This window comes from Vipera berus (genome assembly GCF_964194415.1).
Source record: "Vipera berus genome assembly, chromosome: 6".
Taxonomy (NCBI): domain Eukaryota; kingdom Metazoa; phylum Chordata; class Lepidosauria; order Squamata; family Viperidae; genus Vipera; species Vipera berus.
This window is the reverse complement of record NC_138208.1, coordinates 70,177,517-70,202,290: the sequence shown is the minus strand read 5'-3', so window position 1 is coordinate 70,202,290 and position 24,774 is coordinate 70,177,517. Positions and strand designations below refer to the sequence as shown.

The following is a 24,774-nucleotide window of genomic DNA, read 5'->3' as shown; positions in this document are numbered from 1 at the left end:
ACAACAGTTCTGCAGGTTTAGATTCAACCAATAACCTCTTTCTAACTTCAACTGTTATGGGTGATTATCACCTCTGACATCTTTTCCAGTGAAATTAAGTCAAACAAATATATCTGGTAGAAAAATGTTTTCGGCCAATTATGCTGACAACAAGGACTTCTTTTCTCAATATCTTTAACAAAATCTGGAAGTTTCAAAATATTACTAAAACATGATCTGTAAGCCACCCTGAGTTGCCTTTTGAGAAGATTGGCAGCGTATAAATTGGTGGAAGAATGGCTCAGATTTTCATATTTTGCTCTAGTTATTATCAACTGGATGTACTGTGACAGGTCCAAACTTTTATCTGAGCAAGGAAGTTAACTTCCATAGTCACATGGAAATGCATGTAGACATAAATAAATGGCTAATTGGTAGACATTGTCATCAAAGAAAACATCTTTGCACACAGAGGAACAAACTACCCTATACGCACTGTGTATAATTTTCAAAACGTCATTGACCAAATTTCTCATTGGAGGCTTTTGAATAAATTTAGCAGCTATGAAGTTTTTTATATACATTGCCAACTGATTAAAAAAATATGTCTTGATGGCCACTACTATGGATTTTAAATGGGATTCAATATATTTGTGGAAGACACATCTATCAATGATTCTTGAATTTAAAGATTTAGTATTACTCCAAATTGGTGGCACCAGGTTTCTGAAAAAGTATTCTTGAAATCAAATTAAAAGTCTCTAAACCAAATGTATCTTATGTGGAAAGTAAAACTCAGCCATTAAAAATGTAGGTCCAGGAATGCTTTAGATGCTGGGGAAGATAGTGGTGGGCAAGTAGACTTCTGAAAAAACAAAAGTAATTCCCAACAAAGAACGTTTGTTCACAGAACTCTTGTTTATTTCAAAATCCCATTGTCGTTGTAGTCCTTCAGCACAATGTGATTGCGGGGCTCCCCGACAGACTATCCAACGCATAGTGAGGGAATGTACTAATAGAAGAAACCCAGGAGATTTTAAGGACTCCCTCTGCGTAACAACGGCAGCTACTGACTGGATCTCCAAACTCGACATTAAACTCTGAAATGTTATTTCTGTTTTCCTCTTAGGTTTTATAATTGCTTTTTTAAAAAAAATTGTTTTAACTGTTCTAACTTGTAAATATGAAGTGCTTTTAATTCTGTGTGTGACCAGCCATACGCTAAATAAATAAATTTGTAGTCCTGCTTCATCAGTTCATAGTTATGCCCTAATGCTGGGGTCCCCAACCTGTGGGCTGTGGCCCAGTAGTGGGCTGTGAGGTGTTTCCAACTGGGCTATGGAAACGGCCGGCAAGCGTGCCCTTGCATCCTCACTTGCACAAGCAGTGGGTGAGCACATGCGCGCGCTCCATTTGTGTGCACAGCAAGCGCACATGTATACCACCTGCGGAAATGGAGCTGTGTGCGTGTGCTTGCCAGCTGCTTGTGTGAACCATCCCCTCCTGAACTGCAAAGCTGGAAACGCTGCCTTAATGGACTCATAGCAGAGAGAAAGGAAGATGACCTTGACAGAATTATACAGTAACCATTACCTAGACCACAGGTCTGCAACCCGCGGCTCCGGAGCCACATGCGGCTCTTTCAGCCGTCTCCTGCGGCTCCCAGTCCTCTGCCATGTGCAGTCCAAAAAAAGAGTGGGACTAAAAAAAGTTCAACCAGTTAAAATATGCAGGGTTCTGCACATGCGCGCATGTACGTACATGCGCACATATTTTTTGCGGCTCCCAGTTTTTCCTTTTGTGAGGGAACCGGTTCCGAGTGGCTCTTTCACTGTTTCAGGTTGCTGACCCCTGACCTAGACAAAGGGGACTGAAACATTCCTTAATCCCTAGAAAACAATATTCAGAAGCTGCTCAGGCAAATACCTCCCTAATTCAATAGGCTATGAAACAGGGGAGGACCAACACATTCAGACTTGCGAGGTTCTGTTATTATAACTTATCTCAAAAAAGTGTAATTCTGTTTTTTTCTGTGAAGTTAATTTTCTGATTCTGGTCTACGTAGTAGAGCTGACACTGATCTCAAAGCACATGATGTGTTATATCCAGTGGAATACCTGGCTGTTCTATCTATATTTTAATATGCATACGTCTATAAAACAGACTCCAACCCACCCTTCTTTAGGCTTGTCTCTGCCTCCAGCAGTGTCAATAAACCAATCTGTGTTTTAATTAATATAGTGGTCTCTGGTTCTAAAGCACCCCTAAAATTCCACAACCAGTTGTGTGAGAAATGGGATGAATGGAAACATAGAAGCTGCAGTTTTGGTTCTGTGACAAGCATCAGACACTTCACACTGATGTGCATAATGGGTAAAATTGTCTCCCCTTCTCTTTGGGCCCGTGGAAATGTCCCGAGTGCCATCTTGGAAAACTGTGGTAGCAGTCTGTGATGAGATCATCCCAGGATATCTCTCTCCTCTACATGGAGAGTGGCATGTGGAAGTCCCAATGACCTCGTGGGTGGGTGGGTGTCAACCATGGGGTAGAATACTGTTGCACATCCATGTTTCAGTGTGGATAAGCCACTCTAAGCACCACAGCCACATTACCCTTTTTCTTGATCAGTTTGTGTCTTTACTTCAAATGTACTCCCAATTTCCACTGCACTTTTAAATACTAGGGGGATATGAATATATCCTCAATATCATAGTGAAAACAAAACATTGGATCATGAAGGGCCTTAGCTTGATCCCCCAGGGCTGTTATGTTATCAAGTGCAGTGTTTTTAAAGAAGCATCAGCTCATATGTTTGTCGATATAGATGTAAATTATACTTACATAAATTGGGATCTAGTTTTTGGATCCAGAGTAGATCAACTCAGATCTGTGGAACTAGTGAATAGCTAAACTATATTTAATTTGTAACAATTTAATTTGAAATTTATGAAAATATTAAGAATATTAGCAACTTTGATATTAAGTTAGTAATATTTTATAGAAACTATAACACAAAGATAAAACATTTGAATACAAAAGCCAATAAAACAAAGAGTTTTGAGATTTTTCAAAAAATATATCCTAAAATTTGACAGAAACTTTTATTTTTTATTTGAATTTTTTGATATTTGCTAATATCAGGAAAAGTTATAAGCTGCAGGATGTTAAGGGCATATATATAGATTCTGGAAATTAGCATAAATTACTCCAAATATCAGAAATATCACTATATTTACATATGTAAATTATTATTATTTTCTTTTGATAAATATTTTTGGAGCAAAATTGTTTTATGATTTAGAAGAAAATATAGTGTTATCTGCCAAACATGATAGATGAATATTATATTGGAAACTATACACACAGACACACACATGGGAAATGGTCACTTTTAACTATTTGAAATTAAAAACTCACTTTCTTCTGATTCTTGCATGTTTCACATTGACCTGTTAAGGTGTTTAGAGATACTGATGTAGAAAATGTGTTTGTGATCTGAATGTATGAATCCATGCTAAAATAAAGAGAAATGCATGCTGAGCTTTGAAGTCTGACAATATTTTGCCTACTCTAACCTATAGAAAAACTGTAAAAAAAAGGAGAAATATGTTGAAAAAGAAATGTCCCATGAAGTTTGACAGTGTACTTCAAAAACTCTAACACATGAGCTTAATTAAAACAAATGCACAAAATGGATTTTTGAAGTAGAGCCATTGATTACAGACCCATAAAGTCATTATTTTCCAGTTGAATTTTCTTAAAAACTTTTACAGTTTTACTTAGCACACTAACAGCTTTTAGAAAGAACAAGCTGTTTGCTTTTTAAAGATTTGTTCAAGCTTTGAGGTACAATTTTTTTGTTTTTTGACTGAGAATATATAAAAAGACACAGGGCTATCCATTGTGAGCAAGTAAAACGTTAACATTTGAATAAAATAAGTGCCCATAATATATATTTACAGAATATTTGTTTCACTTATTGTAGCCTTGTTATATTTGTGCAACATCAGAGTTAATAAAGTCATAATTTTAATTTTCATGTGAAATGAAATATTAACACTGAAATTGGAAAAAGCATTTTTTGTAAACTTGCTTCATTAAAAACATCTCTTTGTGTCTGATTTGTGTTGTCTCAGTTTGTAAGAACTCTTCCCATTACATACTATCAACTTTCATATGAAATAAATAAATAATGTTTGAATTTTGCAATTGTTGAAAATTACAGTCTTTATTACAGCTCAATCTTCAAACACATTGTGCCGTCCTAATCAGAAGAATGGAAGCTTATGGGCATTTTAAATTTTCAAGCAACTAAAGCAGGCATGTCAAACTGCCAGCCTGCGGGATGGATGCATCATACTGAAATCACGCCCACCCCATTGCTGGCAATGGGGAAAAAGTCAGGATACGTTGCGTGACACCACGAGTTTGACATGCCTGAACTAAAGGATGGATTTTGCCCATTATTCAGCAACCTGAAAAAACTGAGTTCTCATTTATCTCATTCTCATTTATCATGACCAAATAAAAAGGTTCTTAACATCTGTTAAGTATACAATTTAATTTCATTGTAGAAATTGACTACGTGTTTGTTACTGTTTTGGATTTGTCTTTTTTTCTCAGTAAATTCAGTTGTAAAAGTTAGCAGCCAATAAGTGACGTTATATATTGTAACCACATCATGCCTCACTATCTATAGTTAGCATAGCATTTCTTGGTAACACAGATATACACATTCATATCAGGAATCAATTTGTATTAAAAATATTCACTTTTAGAGTTTTTGCTATGCTTTGTCATTCCAGGCTGAGATGGGATATGAACCAACACTTTTAGCCACTCTTACTTTGCTGGTAATGATATGAAAGTTTATATCTTTCCATACAGGCTATCTATTTTTAACTGTTTCTCTTGACTGCACTTCTTTTAAACAAATGAAGATTTGCACAAGAGATTATTTCAACAAGATTTGCACAGAAAACAATGAATACAATGCCTTGCTAAATCCAGCTGCACTTCTAAAACTAGAAACAAAGTAGTTTAAAAACTTCAGAACTTTGTTCTAAAGTAATGTTTCTGTAAAAAAAAGTATAAAATAAGCCAACTATATTACTTCAACTCTCCCCCCCTTAATCATTATGTGATAATTTAAACCACTATAGAGTAGATATAGTTTTTTACATTTCGGTCACCCAAAAATATACTTTATGATCTCCTCCCATGGCACATAGTGGAAGGGTCCTGTGCCAGGTTAAACCAGATCCTAAGGGTGCAGAACCAATAAGGATAGGCTGTAGAGAGAAAAAAAAGTTTAATTAGTTTAGTTATTATTTCTATTTAAGATCTATCATACAGTAAGACAACTTCAAAAGAAATTTCAAAATACCCTTTAGCTGTAACCCAGCAATCATCACTGGAATTGGATATAACTTTAGAATTTCTAAATCCCAAGACAGCTTGCTTCTAAATTTGAAACTAGAAGCCAAAAAATAATGATTTAGCAAAAAATAAGCTATACAAGTAAAAAAAAAATCTACTGTTAGTACATGACGGAAAAGTCCAAAATAAATCAAGATGGTCCTCCCAATCTTTTTTAAAGATCTGACACTGGATATAGAAACCAGCACTTTCATTTAGTTGTTTTACTATTTTTCCACAGTAATGCTTAGATTTCCCTTTATCATAGTCTATCCCTTTTACATCACATTCCAAATATAGTTTCCTCTGATAGTTAAATATTAAGAACTAACAGATGATGCTTGTAAACATTTTGCTCTCTTGGTGACTAAATATTACTGCTTGTTTTCTCTGGTAAAGATGAAAATCAGCAAAATCAGTCACAATACATCATGGATATCTAAGAAATGCACTTATTGTATGCTGACTCTTTTAGCCTTAGAACTTGGAATATCAGGAGGCAGACAGAAATGTCTGTTGCTAAATGAACATTTTGCTATGCTTGAGATATCTAGAAGTTCTATTATATTATTTACATTAAACCGAAGTATAAGCACTATGCTATTTTTGTAGCTTCTAATAATCATTCTACCAGAAAGAATTTCATGAAATTCAAACTCTCTTATAAGGTACTACCTTAAATGATTCTTTTAACTGGTTCCCATTAGTCCTTTCTGGAAATCTAATCCACTGGACATCAGAATTAAATTTGTGCAATGTACAATATGTATAAGATGCAATACAAGATGCAAAATATACAGACATGACTTTAATTCTCTTAATCCTTGAGTTCCTTTTGAGTGCAGAGGATTGAGGTTGAATAATTTATTCTCAAGTCTTTTCCAATAGTCTCAGCTTTACTTTCCAAATCTCTGTTTCATAATCACTTTAACTTATATGGAAAGCCAAAAGGCAAATTTTACAGCACTATTTCAGGAAGACACAATCACAATGACACAAAGTTAATTACTAGTAATACTATATATGTCTTAGATTGAACATCTTGCCTATTAAAGCCAGGTGAACTCGAATATATTTTCTTATGCTCCAAATATCCTCAGCTTATCCACTACAACCAGAATCTAAAAGGGATTTTCTTCTTAAATTGCCAATTTCCATGGCATTTAATACACTGTTTTTTTAAAAAAAAAACCTGAAACCATTACCAGGAACACTGTGCACTGCACCATGAGAATCTAATGTTTAAAAACAGTAAAGTTAAAAAAAATCTTTACAAGTATGCCTAAGACTTTAAAGAGAGAGTGTCTAAAGTAGCTTTCTGAATTCCAGCCTATATTTTTTTTCATTTTGACCATACAAATGCAGTTTTCCTTGAGATGTTCTGATAAAGTAGATTCAAAGCATATGAAGTCCAAGTGAGAAATAAATAAAAGAAAATTTCCCACAATGGATTACACTTGATTTGTCATGTAATCATAAGTTACTTAAGGACAAAATTGTACAATAAATTTTTAAAAATGGATTTTACATCTTTGATTTGTCATAAATTTACCTGAGGGTGGCCTAAATGATGAACTAGAAGTTGACTGATCATTTTTCCTGGATAGCCAGTAGTAGCGAACAAGTTTTCATTCACTCGGGACCATCTAAACACATAAAGAGAACCTTAACAACATTTTAAAATAATGTTCAATATAATTATGAAAGTCAAAATTAAACACCTCTGAATTTCATCATTTCAGTGGTATATAATAGATCTTTTCCAGTGAATTCAGTGAATCATTTTCAGAAGTCTATGCCACAGCTCTTGAAAATATTTTATATAATGTAGGCAAGATATTAAAGCAACCACATCTTTTGGAAGGTTTGTGCAGCTGTTAGAAAAGACTCCCCAGCTGTCAGTGTATGTAAGTGGCTTCAACTTTTGGTTGAGAATACCAATATGCATAGCTCTATGCATATACACAATCATGGGACATTTTTTGAAGCATCTAAGTGAATCTTTCCAAAGACATAGCTACTTTAAAGTAGGATGCTTTTTCATACTGTCATGTGAAGTTCCCCTACTGAATGCTTTGCATAGGCCTAATGCTTGTGTATGTACATGCACACATCTTTTGGCTCAGTGTAAAAGATACAATAATACAGGTAGTCTTCAACGTACAACAGTTCATTTAGTGACTGAAGTGGCACTAAAAAGTGACTTATGATCATTTTTCACACAACTATTGTAGCATACCCATAGTCACATGATCAAAATTTGGACACTTGGCAACTGGCTCATATTTATGATGGTTGCAATGTCCTAGGGTCATGTGATCACCTTCTGTGACCTCCTGAGAAGCAAAGTCAATGGGGAAGACAGATTCACTTAACAACTGTGTTGATTCATTTAACAACTGTGGCAAGAAACCTGGTAAAATGAACCAAAACTCACTTAACAAATGTCACACTTAGCAACAGAATTTTTGGGCTCAATTAATTGTGATCATAAGTCGAGGACTACCTGTAATCAATTCCTCACATAAATACTGAATGTTTTGCATTGTATTTCATTCCTACAAAACAACATTACCCTTGGAATAGTAATTGATTGCCCATGAGATAAAAATGTGATGCTGCTACCAAAAAATAGATATGCAATTTTAGAGTACATCAGAAATATATAGTACCAAAACCATGGGAAGTAATTATTTCATTCTATCGTACTGTGGTCAGACACCCTCAAGTACTGAACTGTGTGCAGTTCTAGGTACCATACCTTAAGAAAGTTTCAGGAAAAAAAGTGACAATTTCGGGGAAAGACAATTAAAACTTGAGGGAGTAGAAAGCAAGTCTTGTTTATTTTATTACCAGCATTTTTATGCTGCTTACTCTAGCATCTCCAAGGGATCTGCATCCTAAATCTGCCCTTTGGGACGTGCAAGCATGTAATTAAATTATAGGAATACAAGTTTTGGTTTTAATGTTTAAAAAGGAAGTGCAGCCGAATAGTGAAACCAGTTAACCTAAGATGTGATGCATTCTACTTAACTGTATGTGCTCAAGCTGGAATGGTACTTTTCTAACATGCCTTAACTTGGATTCCTGCACTGAGCAAGGACTTGGACGTGACGGCCTTTCTAACTAATGTAAAAAATACTACACATTGTGCTACAATTCTCCCTTATTTCCCATTTCATCCCAGTTTCTTAACAGACTTTCATTTTTTAACTAAGTTCTTTGAAAGCTGGGTAGTCTCCTAATGTTTTAAGACTGCAATTTTCAGAGTTCCCAACCATAAAAATCAAGTGAGAAAGGTTAGGCTAATAGAAAGAGTAAAATATTAACAATTAATTTAAAATAACACTTCAAAGAAAAATTGCACGATTCTCTCTCAAATGCAAACAACACCTGTAAATATTGGCAAAAGCCAAATCTTATGGTCCTTCACCAATGATTAATGGAGAAGTCAGTTAATCAAATGCATCAATTAAATATGTATCTAAATAAAACTTACCTAAATAATCTGGCTCTATCTGCATGGACAGGCCTCTTATCCAAAGGGTAACTAAAAGAGAGAATAATTTCTAATAATAAAAATCATTAATTCCTGATGAGAAGTAGGTCATGCACAATTTGGACAGCATGACTTCATTCTAAGATAACAATCAGAAATACATGCTATTCAACAACTTTATTTGTAAAAAAGGCTGTCAATTAAAAAACACAAAACGGTTGCTTTCCAACATAATTTTAAAAGCATTTCACATGGAAATTGCTTTTGAGAATATGTAAGCTTGAGTAACATAGAAAAAGAATTGCTAGAAAAAGAGATATTTTTAATTCTCTTTACTGAATCCACATATACAAGGGAAATGATGCATAAAGCAAAGAAATCCAGTGGAAACATTTTCCTGGCTTTATTTCTCAATATATGTCCATGTTTTCTTTTTCTTGACTTTTTATATCAATATTAATTGAAAATAAAAATTTAGGAAGTTATTTTGTAAATTGATAAGTAATTTCTAGAATTATTATTTTTACATCATAAAAACTGTATTAACTATGTTAACATTTCCCTACAAATTCTAATCAACAGTTAAAGTGTAATAGTCTTTTACACCAGGGCTTTTCAACCAGTGGTACAGGTACCACCTGTGGTACATTGGCATCTGGCAGGTGGTACACGACCATCCTAGAAAAGTGGTAGCGGGGGAGGGGACTGAGCTGAACTGGTGGTAGCACCACACAAGCCTGAGCAAGAGACGGCTGGAGCTGCAGGGCTGTCAGGGCTCAGCAGAAGTGCCAGGATCAGCGCTTCTTCGGGGCTGTCAGGGCTCAGTGGAAGCGCCAGGATCAGCACCAGGCTCCAACTAGAGCTCGGCGCTGATCCTGGTGCTTCTGAGCCCAGAAGAAGCACCGATCAGCTGGAATGTTGCAGCATCTCCAGGGTCTTGTGATTTACATTCAGATGCTTGGCAAGTGATTCATATTTATGACGGTCAGTGTCCAGGGTCATGTGAAGTGACCAAAACTGCTGCAACCACCCAGGAGACAGGGGAAATAAAAACCAAACAGCCCCCACCCAACCCACGCTGCCAATCTTCAACGGAAATGCTCACAATGAAAACCTCGGACAGGAGGAAGAGCGCCGCCGGGTAGGCAGGCGTCTTGCTCAGCTGTGGCTTAGGGGGCACTTTTTCCAGTGCCATTGTAACTTCGAACAGTCACTAAGCGGACTGTTGTAAGTTGAGGACTACCTGTAATTCCATCACTTTTTTCCCTTTTTTTTTTTTGGTCATCAAGTTTTTGACACCTTGCTAGGCGACTGGTGCTACTCGGATGTTGCCATATCCTAAAAGTGGTATAATGAGTGAAAAAACTTGAAAAGCCATGTTTTACACTAAGGACTATAGTAACAGAAAATGAGATCTCCTAAGCATTTCCTTTTTTCTTTGTACTTCTAAATTAAATAGGGCCTTAATAATAAATAATATTTTGTGCACATTTTTTAAAAAGACAATAATAATCTATTATTCTGAAATGTCTCAATAAAAATGCATGGAATATTTTATGATACCTAGATCGAGTAATGTCCCAGATAAACCAGTCATTTCCTGCAACTGCTCCAACTTTAAAAGTATTTTTTAGGCACCAGCTTGCTGACATTAGTGGTGTTTGATCAGTTGTGAGAGACAATATAGCCTGATGTGTTACAAGATCATAGAATCGAATCGTTCCATTCTTTTCTGCTACCATCAACTACAAATGAAAGATAACAGTCAGTTGCAATTCGTGGGATATGGCATTATTCAGACTTGTTTCTCCTGTATACCTTATTGCAACAGTGCAATCAAGAATCCTTATAATTAAGGTCTGATTTTTCTGTATGTCTAACATTCAAAAATGAATTCTAACTGAAGAAAGATCTTGGTATGAAACCAACTCCATCATTTATCATAATTCAACAATTCATTATATCGTAAACAAAAGTATGAGAAATATGGGAAGAACTGAACATTAAAACACATGACATCATCCAGCAATATAAATCCACAAAACAGATCATACTTAGAATTCCAAGTGGCTTTAAAATGCAGCAATAAATTAAACACGACAACCCAAATTTGTTTTCATGCCCATTAGACATTGTAAAAGACCAGAAAGTCAGTCTTCTTTCAATAAGGCAGAGTTATCAAGGAGACCTTTTTGATTAACCAGGGTTCATCAAGCCCTATCAGTGCTTACTTTTAAAGCAATCCCACAGATGCATTTATAACTCATGTTTTTCCTCTGAATACCTCTGCTGTTACTAAGACTTGGGACTGCAATTTGGTAGTTTTGGAGAGCTATTTTAATTTTTATACCACTTGCCTTTAAAATTGATTTCATTTATGTTTTATTTCTCTTACACAAGAGAAAGCTTAAAAACTGTCTAGACCAGGCATGTCAAACTGCCGGCCCGTGGGCCGGATGTGTCATGCCAAAACCGCATCCACCCCATTGCCAGCAATGGGGAAAAAGTCACATGACATCATGAGTTTGACATGCTTGGTCTAGACCAGGGGTAGGCAACCTCGGCTCTTTTATGACTCATGGACTTCAACTCCCAGAATTCCTGAGCCAGCTTGGCTGGCTCAGGAATTCTGGGAGTTGAAGTCCATGAGTCATAAAAGAGCCGAGGTTGCCTACCCCTGGTCTAGACAGTAAATAAGTAAAGAGCATGGTAGGAAATTATTTTACCTGACAATAAATGACAGGTTCAAAATGCCTTGGAAATAATGAAGCTAGACCATTTTAATAATTAAATTATCATAGTATGATAATAGCTTTTTTAAAAAAAAAATCCTCTCAGGAGCATAGGGGAGCATAAGTGATTCTTCCTCAGTCGCTTTACCTTTCTCCAATAGCTTAAAAACAATGAAGTAGGTTACTATTTCTAAAGCAACATATAATGTCCCTATAACTGCAAAGCACATTTTCAGAGTGTTAACACTGGAAAATTCTGAAATGCTTCACTTTTATTTACAATTATTGTAAGTAGCTCCCAGTTTGGTTGATACTCGCCTTGAATGCATCCTCAGGATGCCAGCCCACACTCATTCCAGGAGAACGTAAAACAAAATAAGCTCTTAAATGTCCTTCTAAATCCCAGACTCTAAACATAAAAAAGATTAGGGTTTAAGGAGGTTATACATTGTTACTCCTTCCTATCACAGTAAAGATCTGGACTTCTCATCCTAAATGCAGTTGACAGAAGATAGAATATGCATATATTAATATCAGTGGATGATGATTATGAAGCTGACCGAAAGGAAAGTATATAGTAGGAGAAAGCTATACTATATGTGCTCATTACAGCTAAGATCATAGCCTGTCTGTATTCTTTGAACTAAGGAGATGTGCATTCTTAATCTGCATGCAGTACACTCATATAAATTAATATATCAAATTTACACCTTGTTTTGTGTGCTGGCCAACCACCACAGATAAAAATATAAGAGCAATATGAAAAGAAGTCAACAAAATAATATAAATACTATTAAATTAAATAGCAATGAATTAATATATAATTAATAGCTTAATGGAGATTAGAACCTTTTTTTCTAAAGTACATGTCTGTGAAAACAAAGAGCATCTATCTGATTATGTAATCTGCAGACAAAGCCCTTTCTTCTGGTGCCAGAAATTTTGCCTTGTAGATTTTTCCAAGACAAATCAACACTTTCTCTGTGTTTATCTATTTAAAAATGAACTTAGTATAATTCAAGACAGTGAATTATTTTGGCAAAAGAATCAGGTCCTCTTCCCAAGCCAAAGAAGCAAAAGAGAATTGTGTCAATTTTACAGCTTATGACTTAACCGCTTTAATCTGCTTTAAATTTAGTTGCAACATAAGATCACATTCAGTTACAGAATATATTCAGAATACTTTCTTGCCTCTCTTCTGCTGCAACAAATTCTGTTGTTCACCTAATACAACTTTATACTTCAAATAAGTGCAGGCAATAAAAATAAATTGATGTATAATAATACAAAATTGATATAAAACAGTTTCCTGATACTGCTATAAATTCATGGTCATTATGAATTATGGGATAATATTGATCTCATCACAGATTAATGTTATTATCTATGCTCTGAAAAGTTTGTGAAAAATTGTCTTAAGTCCCTTTTTTGAGTGCCGTTGTAACTTGGAACACTCATTAATCAGACATCTCAAACTTGCGACGTCACATGACGTCGCACAATGTATCGGAGCTTTTTCCCCATTGCCAGCAATAGGCTGGGCGCAGTTTTTTCATGACGCGTCTGGCCCGTGGGTCAGCAGTTTGACACCCCTGCATTAAATGAATTGTTATAAGTCGAAGACGACATGTATTCGGTATATTCACCACCCTGAATTATTTATAAAAATAATGAAAGACAAGATATAGAGAGATAAATAAATAAAACACAACAACATGAAACCACAGCTGCCAGTTCTTCATGCGCATCAGTTATTCCTAAGAACCTAGATTGTCGTAATACAGGGGTGTTAAACTCAATTTCATTGAGGGCCACATCAACATTTTGGTTGCCCTCAAAGGGCCAGGTAGGCGTGGCTGGGTGGTTACGGCTGGGCCGCCACAACTAGGTGGGCAGTGGGTAGAAGTCAAAATGGGAAGGCCCTGTCTACTGCTTGTTGCCCATTGCCCACGGCGGCTTCCCATTTTCACTCCCCACCGTTGTCTCCACACCTGGACTCTGGCCTGATGCCTAACGGGAAGTTTGACTGCCACCCCCACCCACCATGTGCCAAATCTATTAATAATGTGATTATTATTATGTTCTACACTGTAACAGAAGCACAGGGTTTCTGTTACATGAAAGGAGGATGCAATAGATACCCTGCATTTTTAAAATGTCAATGAACAAAATCTTGAAGAAAATAAAACAAAAACCAGATCAGTACAGGGAATTAAAATGCTGGATAGATTTTATACTAAAACAGTTTAAAATTGTGCTAATAGATAATCAAGGCCAGATCTTTAGTCACATACTTCATGCATATCCAAACTAATTTGGTAATAATTTTTCTAAACTGGACGAGACTCAGTAATTAGCTCAGTTTTCAAGACAACTATAAATGGTGATGATAGTATTGCTTTGCTATTTTTCCTCATTAATAAGAATTCATAAGAATTCATAATGCTTTGTGGATCATCCTTAGCAGATTTTTTTTTGTAGAGACGTACTTGAATTTGAGATCACTTGACTCACAACAATGAGCTATGTATTTCTACATGCTGTTTTTATCTGTAAATCATGTTATTCTGGGAAAAACATATAACTTTTTAAAAAGTGAAGTACATACGAACCATTTGCAAAGATATTTTTGTTTATATCCTGATAACAATATATTCCACGACTTTGAATGAGACTCTTCTAAGTAAATGTTTGGAATTTCACTATTACAAGGTTGCATTGGCTGAGACCCAAAGAGTCATGTCAACTAATTCTTTGTGAATACATGTAATAGTGCTTTGGCAACCTAATTTATCAGTTTGTTGTAAAGCAGAGTACGACCACTTTAATGCTCATATCAGTTATTTTAAAGATCAGAACATTACACATGGATAAAAATATGAAAGCAGATAAAGACCAATGCTCAAAAATGTATGTAAGTAGTCAAATGACTGGCAAATTTTCCATAAAAGGCAAAATCATTACATTATTTTTGTTTTTAAAACATATGTTACTCTTTAATTAATACAATATTCAATTTCTGGCATTACTAATGACACTGTATTATCTTGGGTACATCCTCATACCAGTAGAGTAATTGGTACATTTGTATTGAATCATGAAATTAATAAGTTAATTTTTATATTCACTCAAGCAGTTAAAAACAGTAGTTTCAATATAGTTCTGCATTATTCTATTACTGTAATAATATAAAATAAGGGACAAAGGCAGAGATAATCTTCTAAGAGGCAGAAATTAGAAACAGAAAATACTGCATATCCTACTGCCAACGAGTTGAAACTAATTCTGAATGTTCAAGATGACTCTCGGAAAATTCTGTCTTCACCAAGACACAGGATGGGAAGAGCAAGATCAATTTGAAATATTCTTGTCTTTCATTCGTATAGCATGAATCTATTCAAACTCTCCTACTGAAAACCCATCACCCAACCAAATAGACCAAAAATAGATCATCTATTTGCTACAATAAACATCCAAATTCTAGAATTGTGGGTAGCTTCTAAATATTAACTAAAATATATATGTAGAAAAATTCTACAAAAATATCAATTTTCTACATGTTCATTTTTTCACATTTATATACATAAATAATTAAATAGACATAAATAATTAAAGTAATATTTCACTAACAGAATATATACCTGCATGTGTGGTCATCACTCACACTTGCAATTTCTTGACCTTTAGGTGAAAATACCAAATCATTAATGTAATCTGAATGGCCTTCCAAAGTCTGTTAATAAAAAGGAGAAATATCTTTTATTATAGAATTAACACAAAGATGGCATTTTAAAAGAAGCAAAATCAGCCAAGGTAAAATTAAGGCACCATTCTAAGGCACAATAAGGAGAAGATAGCAAGATTAGGATCAAAATATAAGATCAAGACCCAAGTCATTTAGGCTGAGGACTTTGCTGGTTGAAACTATATTTTGAATTGTAGCTTTGAGGGAAATAAAATCAACATGACTTTAGTTTTGTAAAGAGACAATCTGGTATGTTTAGATCTAGTTTATTCAAACTGACATCAGTGAAGTATAATATGAATTACACTGCAATAGCTTGCACAAACACTAATTCCATACTAAAGCCGTCTTTGTTATTGGAAGCTTCAGGCCCAATGATAAATAAATCTAAGTTACTAGAATGGTTAAATAACACTTCTTTCAGGTTTCTGTCCCACTATCCACAGGAATTGGCAAGTGCCATTATTTTATTCTTGGATCTCTTAACTGATTTCATAGCACATGCTACAGAACCAGTATACCAACGCATCATAAATGCAGAATTTGGGTGCAATAATGCTTTTGCACTCTGGGTTTTTTGTTACATTGTATCTAATTTTACAAGTAAGGTTCCAATTTTCAGAGACATACAGGTTATCCTCGCTTAACATCCATTTGTTCAGTGACTGTCCAAAATTACAATGGTGCTGAACTTATAGCTGGTCGTCGAAGTTCTGGCTGATGCAACATCTCCCATAGTCACCTGAACAAAATTCAGGCACTTGATAACCAGCTCATATGACAAACTGCAACTTCTCACAGTCATGATTGCCATTTGCAACTTTTCCTGCTGGTTTCCCACAAACAAAGTCAATGGGGAAGCCAGCAGGGAAGACTGCAAGACTCCCTATCGGCTTTTCGTTGCTTCCATGCACTGTGTACTCCTCCCTTTTGCTCTTTCTGCACTCACGCTAATCTGCAACACTGACCTTCACCAACTCATGCAAGGTCTGCCCTGGGCCTCTTTCACCCTCCTGTGGTATCCCACACTGCTTACCTTGGACTCTCATTGTTTCCTGCTTTAATAACCTGCATGTCTTGGTATTATGTCAACCGGGATTGCCTAAATTGCCATCGCTAAGCAATATGGTCACATGTCATTGTGCTATCTGAGCACTTTGCTTAGCAATGGGAATCCTGGTCCCAACTGCCATTGTATCTTGAAGACTATCTGTATTGCAAATTCCACTGTTCTGTTCATTTTTATTCATCCTGTCAAATCTGAACAGTTATATGCTTCATTTATATTTAAATTGCTGCTGATTGCTTCTATATAAGGAACCATTTTAAATCCAAAGACCTATCACTCTGAGCTTGGGTTAAAAACACACACACTGAAAATCTAAGAATTCTGAAGTGAGGAATTACAGTATCATGACTGAAATAGTTCACTTTATCAACACTGAAAGCCAATTTATCTCCTATTGTATATAACTAAGGAGGAGAGAAAATATATTTTCTCCATGCTATTACTAAAAAACTGGAGTAAGAAATCCTTGCACATCACCCAAAGATGTAACAGAATATCCTGTTATACTTTCTGTTCATCTTTTATTTATTAATTTTATATGCCACCCATCTCGCAGTTCAAGGAAACTCTGAGCAGCTTCTTAAATATTCTTAAATATGTCATATAGTTAATTTCACAATTCTTCATAGTTCAATCTACTTTAGATTTTATAAACTTAATTGATTTTATTTAAAAGGTGCATTGAGAAGTATAAAATGGAACTTAAGTTTTGAACTGCTGAAATAAATACTATCATGCTTGTTACCACAAATGTGCTTCAAAAATGTCACCTAGAATCACCTTTTAAAATACAAGATACAATGCAATTGTTTACGTCTGTTCAAAATTACTGAATGCAAGGCATTGCAATGCAATCTAATTTGCAATTTAAATTGATTTGTATACAAATAAGTATTAAAAGACACTTTTTGTTATTATAATTTATTTCTTCTTCTCACCTTATATTCATTCTTATCTTTGAGGTCCGATGTGAATAACCTTAACTTCCTATCAGCAGCAGCAGTACAAAATCTAAGATAATGAAACAGTTTACTGTAATTTTGTGTAACAGTTGACATGTTATGGATTTCCTCAACTTAGTTTTATCTTATCACGAAAAAGTACATCATTTAATTATTAAACTTCTGCAATATAGGTAGTCCTTGTTTAGCAACAATTGGGCAACTCTATGTTGGTAAACAGAAAAGTATATGATGATGGGCTTATGACCTCTTGGTCACTAAGTCACAGTAGTCATTAAACAAAACATCATGTGACCAAAACTTGTAATTTGACTTTTACATTCTACATTAACTGATTGTTCCAAGCTGATTGGGAAGCACATGATTAGTGATCACATGACTGTGGTATGCTGTAATGATAATAAATGTGAGAATTGATCATAAAAATGTATTTTTTACATCACTGTTACTTTGAATGGTTGCTAAATGAGGCAGTTGGTAAACAGGGTCTACCTGTATATATGCATAACAGATCACAGCAAAGCAGGTAGTCTATAATTATTTATTTAAAATGTTTTTATTTGTTCTTCAGTGAAAAAAGCATACCACATAACATTTATCATCTATAGAGAGAAGACATTTTCTTTCCTGCTCAAGATATATGATAAAATGATACACCCAAGAAAAATATATGGGGATGATATAAAAATGCATCTTGACACAAAGTAGTAAATAACAATTTGATTTGGAAATACAAATTATGAAATCTGCAAGTCATTATTTAGGACTAACATACATATTTTATTGCCATTTGAGGCAGAAGATAGCTGTTTATATGTTCCACATGGCACTGCATTTTGCTGATGGATTTGAGCTTTAGTTATGGCTAATTTTATTTTCTACTTCTCAGGCAACTGATAAGTCCGATAAGTTACAAAATGGATAAGATTCATAAGTTTATTATTTGAAAAGCATGCTTTATGTAAGAAGACACTGACACTGGTGCCTACTTGGGTTTCACTGCTGTTATGTATTTACTTTCTTAAAAGTTTCAATGTCTTTTATTAATTAGAAAAAGTGATAATCCTAGAGCAGTCACAGCTCTGTATTCCTGGACTGTCTATGCACATAGCATATAAGGAACAACAGCTTCTACACTTTTAAACTGACAGCAGAAGGAGTTTAGTGTCAGTGATGAACTAAGAGACTTAAGAAAATAAGGTATTTTCACAGAATCCCTCTATCCAATGTTTCTGGGCAGATTTCTAAATCATTCAATGACTGAGATAAAGTAGCATTACACTGTATTTTTCAATATTTCTTGTATGAAATTCCTGTTTTGTTATATTAATGACAGTTGCTTGAGCACGCGAGAGTGCAAATGTGGTGTTTTATCATGATGAGGGCTCTTCCTAACAGATATGAGCATAGTATAAAAGCCAAAAGTATATAATCCCATCAGGGTCACTCAAGGCTTGAAGGCCATCCCACTGTCTAGCTAAAGCAAGGAGGCAGCAATACAGGAAGATGCTGGAGGTATATGATCACTTTGTAGACAACGGTAAATACATAACTTCATACCGCATGGGAGAAAATAATGGTAAACCATTTCTTGTATTTACCAAGAAACTCCACAGATAGACAGTATAAAATGATTGATAATATAGTTCTAGAAGGGCGCTCAGGTCAGATGATACTCCACATGCTGAGGAAGAGGCGAGGATCTTTATGAGTACTAATAGTACTTATGATGAGGCTGGATCATAAGATCATAACTAGACATGCAAGTCAAGAGACACCATTGCTGATACATACTACTAATACACACTGGATAATTAAGAAAGACAAAGAATACCAAACAGCAGTAACTATGTGCTTCAATGATTTTAGTCCGAGCTTCAATTACATTGACCAAATAAATAAGATAAAGCTATGAAATGTGCTTATGAAAATTGGAATCCCAAATTATCTAACTGTTCTTATACAAAACCTATACATATTTAAGAATCCACAGCTCAGACAGATATGGCTTATATAATAATAATAATAATAAAGTTGGAAGGGACCTTGGAGGTCATCTACTCCAACCCCCTGCTCAGGCAGGAAATCCTATACCGTTTCGGACAAATGGTTGTCCAGTCTCTTCTTAAAAACTTCCAGTGTTGGAGCATTCAGAGCTTCTGGAGGCAGGTTATTCCACTGATTAATTGTTCTAACTGTCAGGAAGTTTCTTCTTAGTTCTAGGTTGCTTCTCTCCTTGATTAGTTTCCATCCATTGCTTCTTGTCCTGCTTTCAGGTGCTTTGGAGAATAGCTTGACTCCCTCTTCTTTGTGGCAGCCCCTGAGATATTGGAACACTGCTATCATGTCCCCCCTCGTCCTTCTCTTCATTAAACTAGACATACCCAATTCCAGCAGCCGTTCCTTATATGTTTTAGTCTCCAGTCCCCTAATCATCTTTGTTGCTCTTCTCTGTACTCTTGTCCAAGGTCAAGAAAAAAAGTAAGAAAAGGCTATATATTCTCCTCTTATTAATTCCACCTATACCTATTCAACCTGAATATATATTGAGGGAAGCTGGTTTGGAATAAGCATGGTTTTAAAATTGGAAAAAGAAACGTGAATAACTGTAGTGCTGATGAACTACTCTGATTTATATTAAATATAAGTAAGACCAAATTAATGAAAATAGGTAAAGAAATCATCCTTAAAATTGACAGTAAAAATATTAGAGAGGAAATAGCTTCTACATTTTAGGATCAACTATCAAGACAAAAGGAATTAGCAATTAAGAAATAGCAGATTAGTACTTGGTAAAATAGCAATGAAAGTATTAAAAAACCATAGAAGAATCATGAGAATACCACAGATTGCCCAGAAAAAAATCCTAGAACAAAATAAGAGCAACAGATAATTAACCGCAAATTCTCATATTTTGGACACATTATGCAAATTTGGAAGGTAAGAGAAAAAGAAGATGACCACAAGGAAGTTTTTAACCAACACTGGAAGTTTTTAAGAAGAGATTGGACAACTATTTTTCTGAATATTTTTTTTAAATTTTAATTCCATTTATATCCCGCCCTTCTCTGAAGACTCAGGGCGGCTTACAAGCTTAGCAGTAGCCTTCATTCTATGTATATGCCTGCTTATTAGGGCTTTCACATACCCCCCAAGCGGCATTATTACAAAGTCAGCTTAATTGCCCCCAACAATCTGGGTCCTCATTTTACCTACCTCGGAAGGATGGAAGGCTGAGTCAACCTTGAACCTGGTGGGATGCGAACCTGCACTAATTGCAGGCAGCTGGTATAGAGTTTCCTATCTGATCAGGGGGTTGGACTAGAAGACCTCCAAGGTCCCTTCCAACTGTTGTTCCGTTCTGTTACAAGCAAGGTAGCTTACAGTTAATGCACTACTGGAAGACCTGAAGGACTAAGCTGTCAACTGACAGTGACTTGATGGCACAAAAATAATTTTACTTCCAAATTTCTTAAGATAGTAGATTGGCTGCTTTAAAAACAAAATTATGAGCAAAAGATGCTTTCAGATTGACCCAGTGTTATTATGTTCCAGGATGTCATTATACTAACAGAGAATTGAGCTTGATACAGGGTATTGTTTTATAGTAAAGATCCACTTATAAACTAAACATTCAGTAGTCATGGAGAAAACTCTCTTTAGTAGAATTTTACTGATTGGTAAAATTGCATAGTTGCAAAATTGCATACTTCAAAATACCAAACTTCAGTATAATACGGAGAATCAAGATTGTGGTTAAAATGTTGGACTTAATACAGGTAGTCCTTGAATTATGACCACAATTGACCAAATTTCCATTCCTAAGCAAGACAGTTGTTAAGCAAGTTTTGCCCCATTTTACGACTTGTCTTGCCACAGTTGTTAAGTGAATCACTGCATGGTAGTGGTACACTACCTTCGCCTGGTACACCAGTTGCGCCCCTTTCTGGACCGAGATGCCCTACGTACAATCACCCACGCACTCGTTACCTCCCGTATAGACTACTGCAATGCTCTCTACATGGGGCTGCCCTTGAAGACCACCCGGAGGCTTCAACTGGTGCAGAGTGCAGCTGCACAGGTAGTGATGGGAGCACCCCGATACTCCCATATTACACCCCTCCTGCGTGAGCTGCATTGGCTACCGGTTGCCCTCCGGGTGAGATTTAAGGTGCTGGTACTTACCTTTAAAGCCCTACATGGCTTAGGCCCGAGATACTTGCAGGACCATCTGCTGCCGGGAACGAATTCCCATCGTCCAGTACGCTCACACAGAGAAGGCCTCCTCAGGGTACCGTCGGCCAGACAATGTCGGCTTGCGACCCCCAGGGGAAGAGCCTTCTCTGTGGGAGCACCAGCCCTATGGAACCAGCTCCCCCCTGAGCTCCGGATGACCCAAGATCTCCAGTCCTTTCGCCGCAGCCTCAAAACACTCCTTTTCCACCTGGCTGACCTGGACTGACAGGGATTTTAATTATCTTTACAATTTTACCTGTATTCTTTAATTTATTTTAATTTATTTCAATTTTTAATTTTAATTTACTGTACAGAGACCTTTAAGTTTTGTTGTTGTTAGCCGCCCTGAGTCCCTCGGGAGATAGGGCGGGATATAAGTCCCATTAATAAATAAATAAATAAATAAATAAATAAATAAATAAATAAATAAATAAATAAAAAAATTGTTGAGTTAGTAACAGGGTTAAGTGAATCTGGCTTCCCCACTGACTTTGTTGTCAAGAGTGTAAAAGGGGATCATGGGACCCCACGACACTGAAACTATCAAGCGCCCAAATTTCAGTCACATGACCATAGGGATGGTGCAACTGCTGTAACTGTGAAAATGGTCATGTCACTTTTATCAATGCTGGTGTAACTTTGGTCTCTTAAGAAATGGTTGTAAGTTGAGGTCTGCCTATACTGAACTCCCTATGTAACTATGAGTTGTCATTTTCTCAGCCCAATCCACCTTAAAAGATTGCCTGCGGGGAGGCGGGGGAGAAGAGACATAATTAGGAGGGATCCATTATGTATTTGGTCTTGAACTCCCACACAAAAGGCATGATATGTAATTAATATTAAAACAAATAAAATCCTACTATCTTTAAGTTTTTATTAGGCATATTACCTTATATGGGGAGGTACAGCATCCAGTCTAGTTTCTGGGCTCCACACAATGGCATCAACTCTGCTTTCATGTTGAAAAGTCCTGAGAGTTTTATACTGTATTCCTTCCACTGCTGTATCTTCTTCCTAAAGATGCATGTAATATTTTGATATGCTTCATAACAAATGAGAGAGTTATTAAAGTCAAACCTACTTCCTTGCCATGATGAGACCCTTGCATACCCTTTTCCCTTGTAAACAATCAGGTCTGGGAATAGCTCCCATTGAACTAAAAAAGGATACCATTCTAAGTAGACATACATATTTCACTGAAGCAATACCTGTACCCTTGTATGCATATATACACAGTGACTCTGAAAGAAAACTAATTGCTAGGTTTAAAAAATTATCGAGTCTCCTGGGGAATCAGGATAATCGCTGAAATGAACTGAAGTCTTCCAAAGCTTATGTCTTAATACATATATTAATCTTTAAACAGCGCAATACTTTGTTGATGCAATGGATTTACCAATTATCCTTTGGAAACTTCTGTTTTATGTATATCTTCTCCACTGAGTTTCAAAAGCTCTTTCCTCAAATTTCAGATGTAGCTCCAAATGTAGTCTTTGCTTCCAAGTTAACACTTTTACATAAATGTAAACATTATAATGTATACTAACCTGGAATCTGCAAGTCCCGACAACTACGTAATTATTGCCGCCATATGCAATGAGTGATTCTGCAGTGCCACAGTCAAATGGATTGAATTCTACCACATGCACATAATCCTTACATTCCACAGTATAGGCTGCTCTTCGGAAAGTCTCCTGCTTCATCTTTGGTAGAAGGAACCAGAAGAATACTTTCTGTAGTTGGGTAAGAAAGGCATTCTAAATGCTGAATTCTACATGCACATTTTCAGCTAAGAACTTAACCTGAAAAACCGCAGCTTTGGTAGCTTAACTGTTGCATTTTACTATCAGTCCTTAAAGATCTGAAACTCCATTTAAACCAGTGCAACCAGTGCATTATAAAGAAAGCAAGAGATGGCAAAAATCAGACATTGTGGAACGGATTGCATTAGCTAACCCAGGGGTAGGCAACCTCGGCTCTTTTATGACTCATGGACTTCAATTCCCAGAATTCCTGAGCCAGCTTGGCTGGCTCAGGAATTCTGGGAGTTGAAGTCCATGAGTCATAAAAGAGCCGAGGTTGCCTACCCCTGAGCTAACCTCTTGGTTAGCAGTTTACCGGCATCTCTACTGAGCTCGGCCTGGCCGTGCACAGATCACCCCAAAAGTATCGGGGGGAAGGCAGGCTTGGAAGACAGCGGGCTGAATGAAACAGCCTCGCCACGTACAGCTCGTTCCTCACCTCAGAGGAACCGGCCTCTTCTTCCACAGGCCTAGATTTACGCGGGAAAAAGATACACACACACCAAGAACTTTCTCCACAATCGGTTTTACCCATCAAATCCCCGCGGATAGCGTCGCCAGAACGGAGCACTTCCGAATAGCTTCACTTTCCCACCCCGTGGAAAAGCACTTCCGGGTCGCATAAAGCTGCCGCTTTCCAATTGGCTGATGGCGAAGCATTTAAAAATGAACCGCCAGAAGCGGCTGCTGTAGTTAAAAGGTTCTGGCTTTTGACGGTGCGGTGAGTTTGAGGGAGGCGAGCGACGCTGGGAGCAAAGCGCACTGGGGACGTGAGTGTGGCCCACAAGTAAGGGAGAGGGATGGTGTTCTGCTTTGCTCTTACACCGAGTCTAGCCCTTTTCATAAGAATCCGAATAGTCTTTATAAGCTTAGGGCATCTAAAAAAATATACCCGAGTCCTGATGGAGCAACCGGGAAGAAGCTTCAGCAACGAATTGGGTCGGTAGAGCCCATGACTGTAGCAATCTCTTCCACTAATTATAGAGAAATCATAACTAAGAGCCCTCGAATACTTTGCTTCCTAGATTTTTCTAATATTTTAAAATTTGGCTTCGCTCCTGCTCGTTGCAATGCCTTATGCAAAGAAGTCGACTTTGTATAAAATTATTTTTGCCTGTTCGGAATCGCCTATTTATCTTCGTTGGATAATTGCAGGTTAATTTACCTGTGGTTAAATTGGCAAAGTGGTCTTCAAGGAACAGCTATACTGGCTGGCTGAAAATACAATAAGAAAAATGTGCTTAATCTTGGTACATTGTTGCCATGTGGGCTTATCCAACACATTGGCATAAGCTCTTGGGTTACACACAGTAAAAAAGAAATTGGCTTAGA

The 24,774-nt window shown here is 36.4% G+C and overlaps 1 protein-coding gene across 4 annotated transcripts; it reads right to left on the bottom strand.

The window, feature by feature from the left end:
• Positions 1 to 3,041: 3,041 nt before the first annotated feature.
• NUP37 (nucleoporin 37) lies at positions 3,042 to 24,035 on the bottom strand. 4 transcript variants are annotated; one of them, XM_081331217.1, is made up of 10 exons: positions 23,974 to 24,035; positions 23,188 to 23,373; positions 22,530 to 22,654; positions 17,381 to 17,453; positions 15,270 to 15,361; positions 11,947 to 12,037; positions 10,460 to 10,641; positions 8,897 to 8,947; positions 6,950 to 7,043; positions 3,042 to 5,270 (listed from the first exon to the last, which is right to left on the bottom strand). In XM_081331217.1, the coding sequence occupies exons 2-10, from the start codon at positions 23,341 to 23,343 to the stop codon at positions 5,157 to 5,159; spliced, it is 978 nt and encodes a 325-aa protein (XP_081187343.1). In that variant the 5' UTR covers positions 23,344 to 23,373; positions 23,974 to 24,035; the 3' UTR covers positions 3,042 to 5,156. The 4 variants fall into 4 exon arrangements, with proteins under 4 accessions (XP_081187343.1, XP_081187342.1, XP_081187344.1 ...); XM_081331216.1 differs by having other exon boundaries at positions 23,882 to 23,983; XM_081331218.1 differs by lacking the exon at positions 23,974 to 24,035 and adding an exon at positions 23,940 to 23,964.
• Between the last annotated feature and the right edge of the window lie 739 nt (positions 24,036 to 24,774).

Bases quoted from the DNA above. Each gene is read 5' to 3' on its own strand.
- NUP37 (XM_081331216.1), bottom strand. From the start codon at position 23,977: ATGGGTAAAACCGATTGTGGAGAAAGTTCTTGGTGTGTGTGTATCTTT. The intron at 7,044-8,896 runs GTAAGTTTTATT...TTATGTGTTTAG, and splicing joins GATAGAGCCAGATTATTTAG to ATGGTCCCGAGTGAATGAAA. The intron at 5,271-6,949 runs GTAAATTTATGA...TTCTCTCTACAG, and splicing joins ATCATTTAGGCCACCCTCAG to CCTATCCTTATTGGTTCTGC.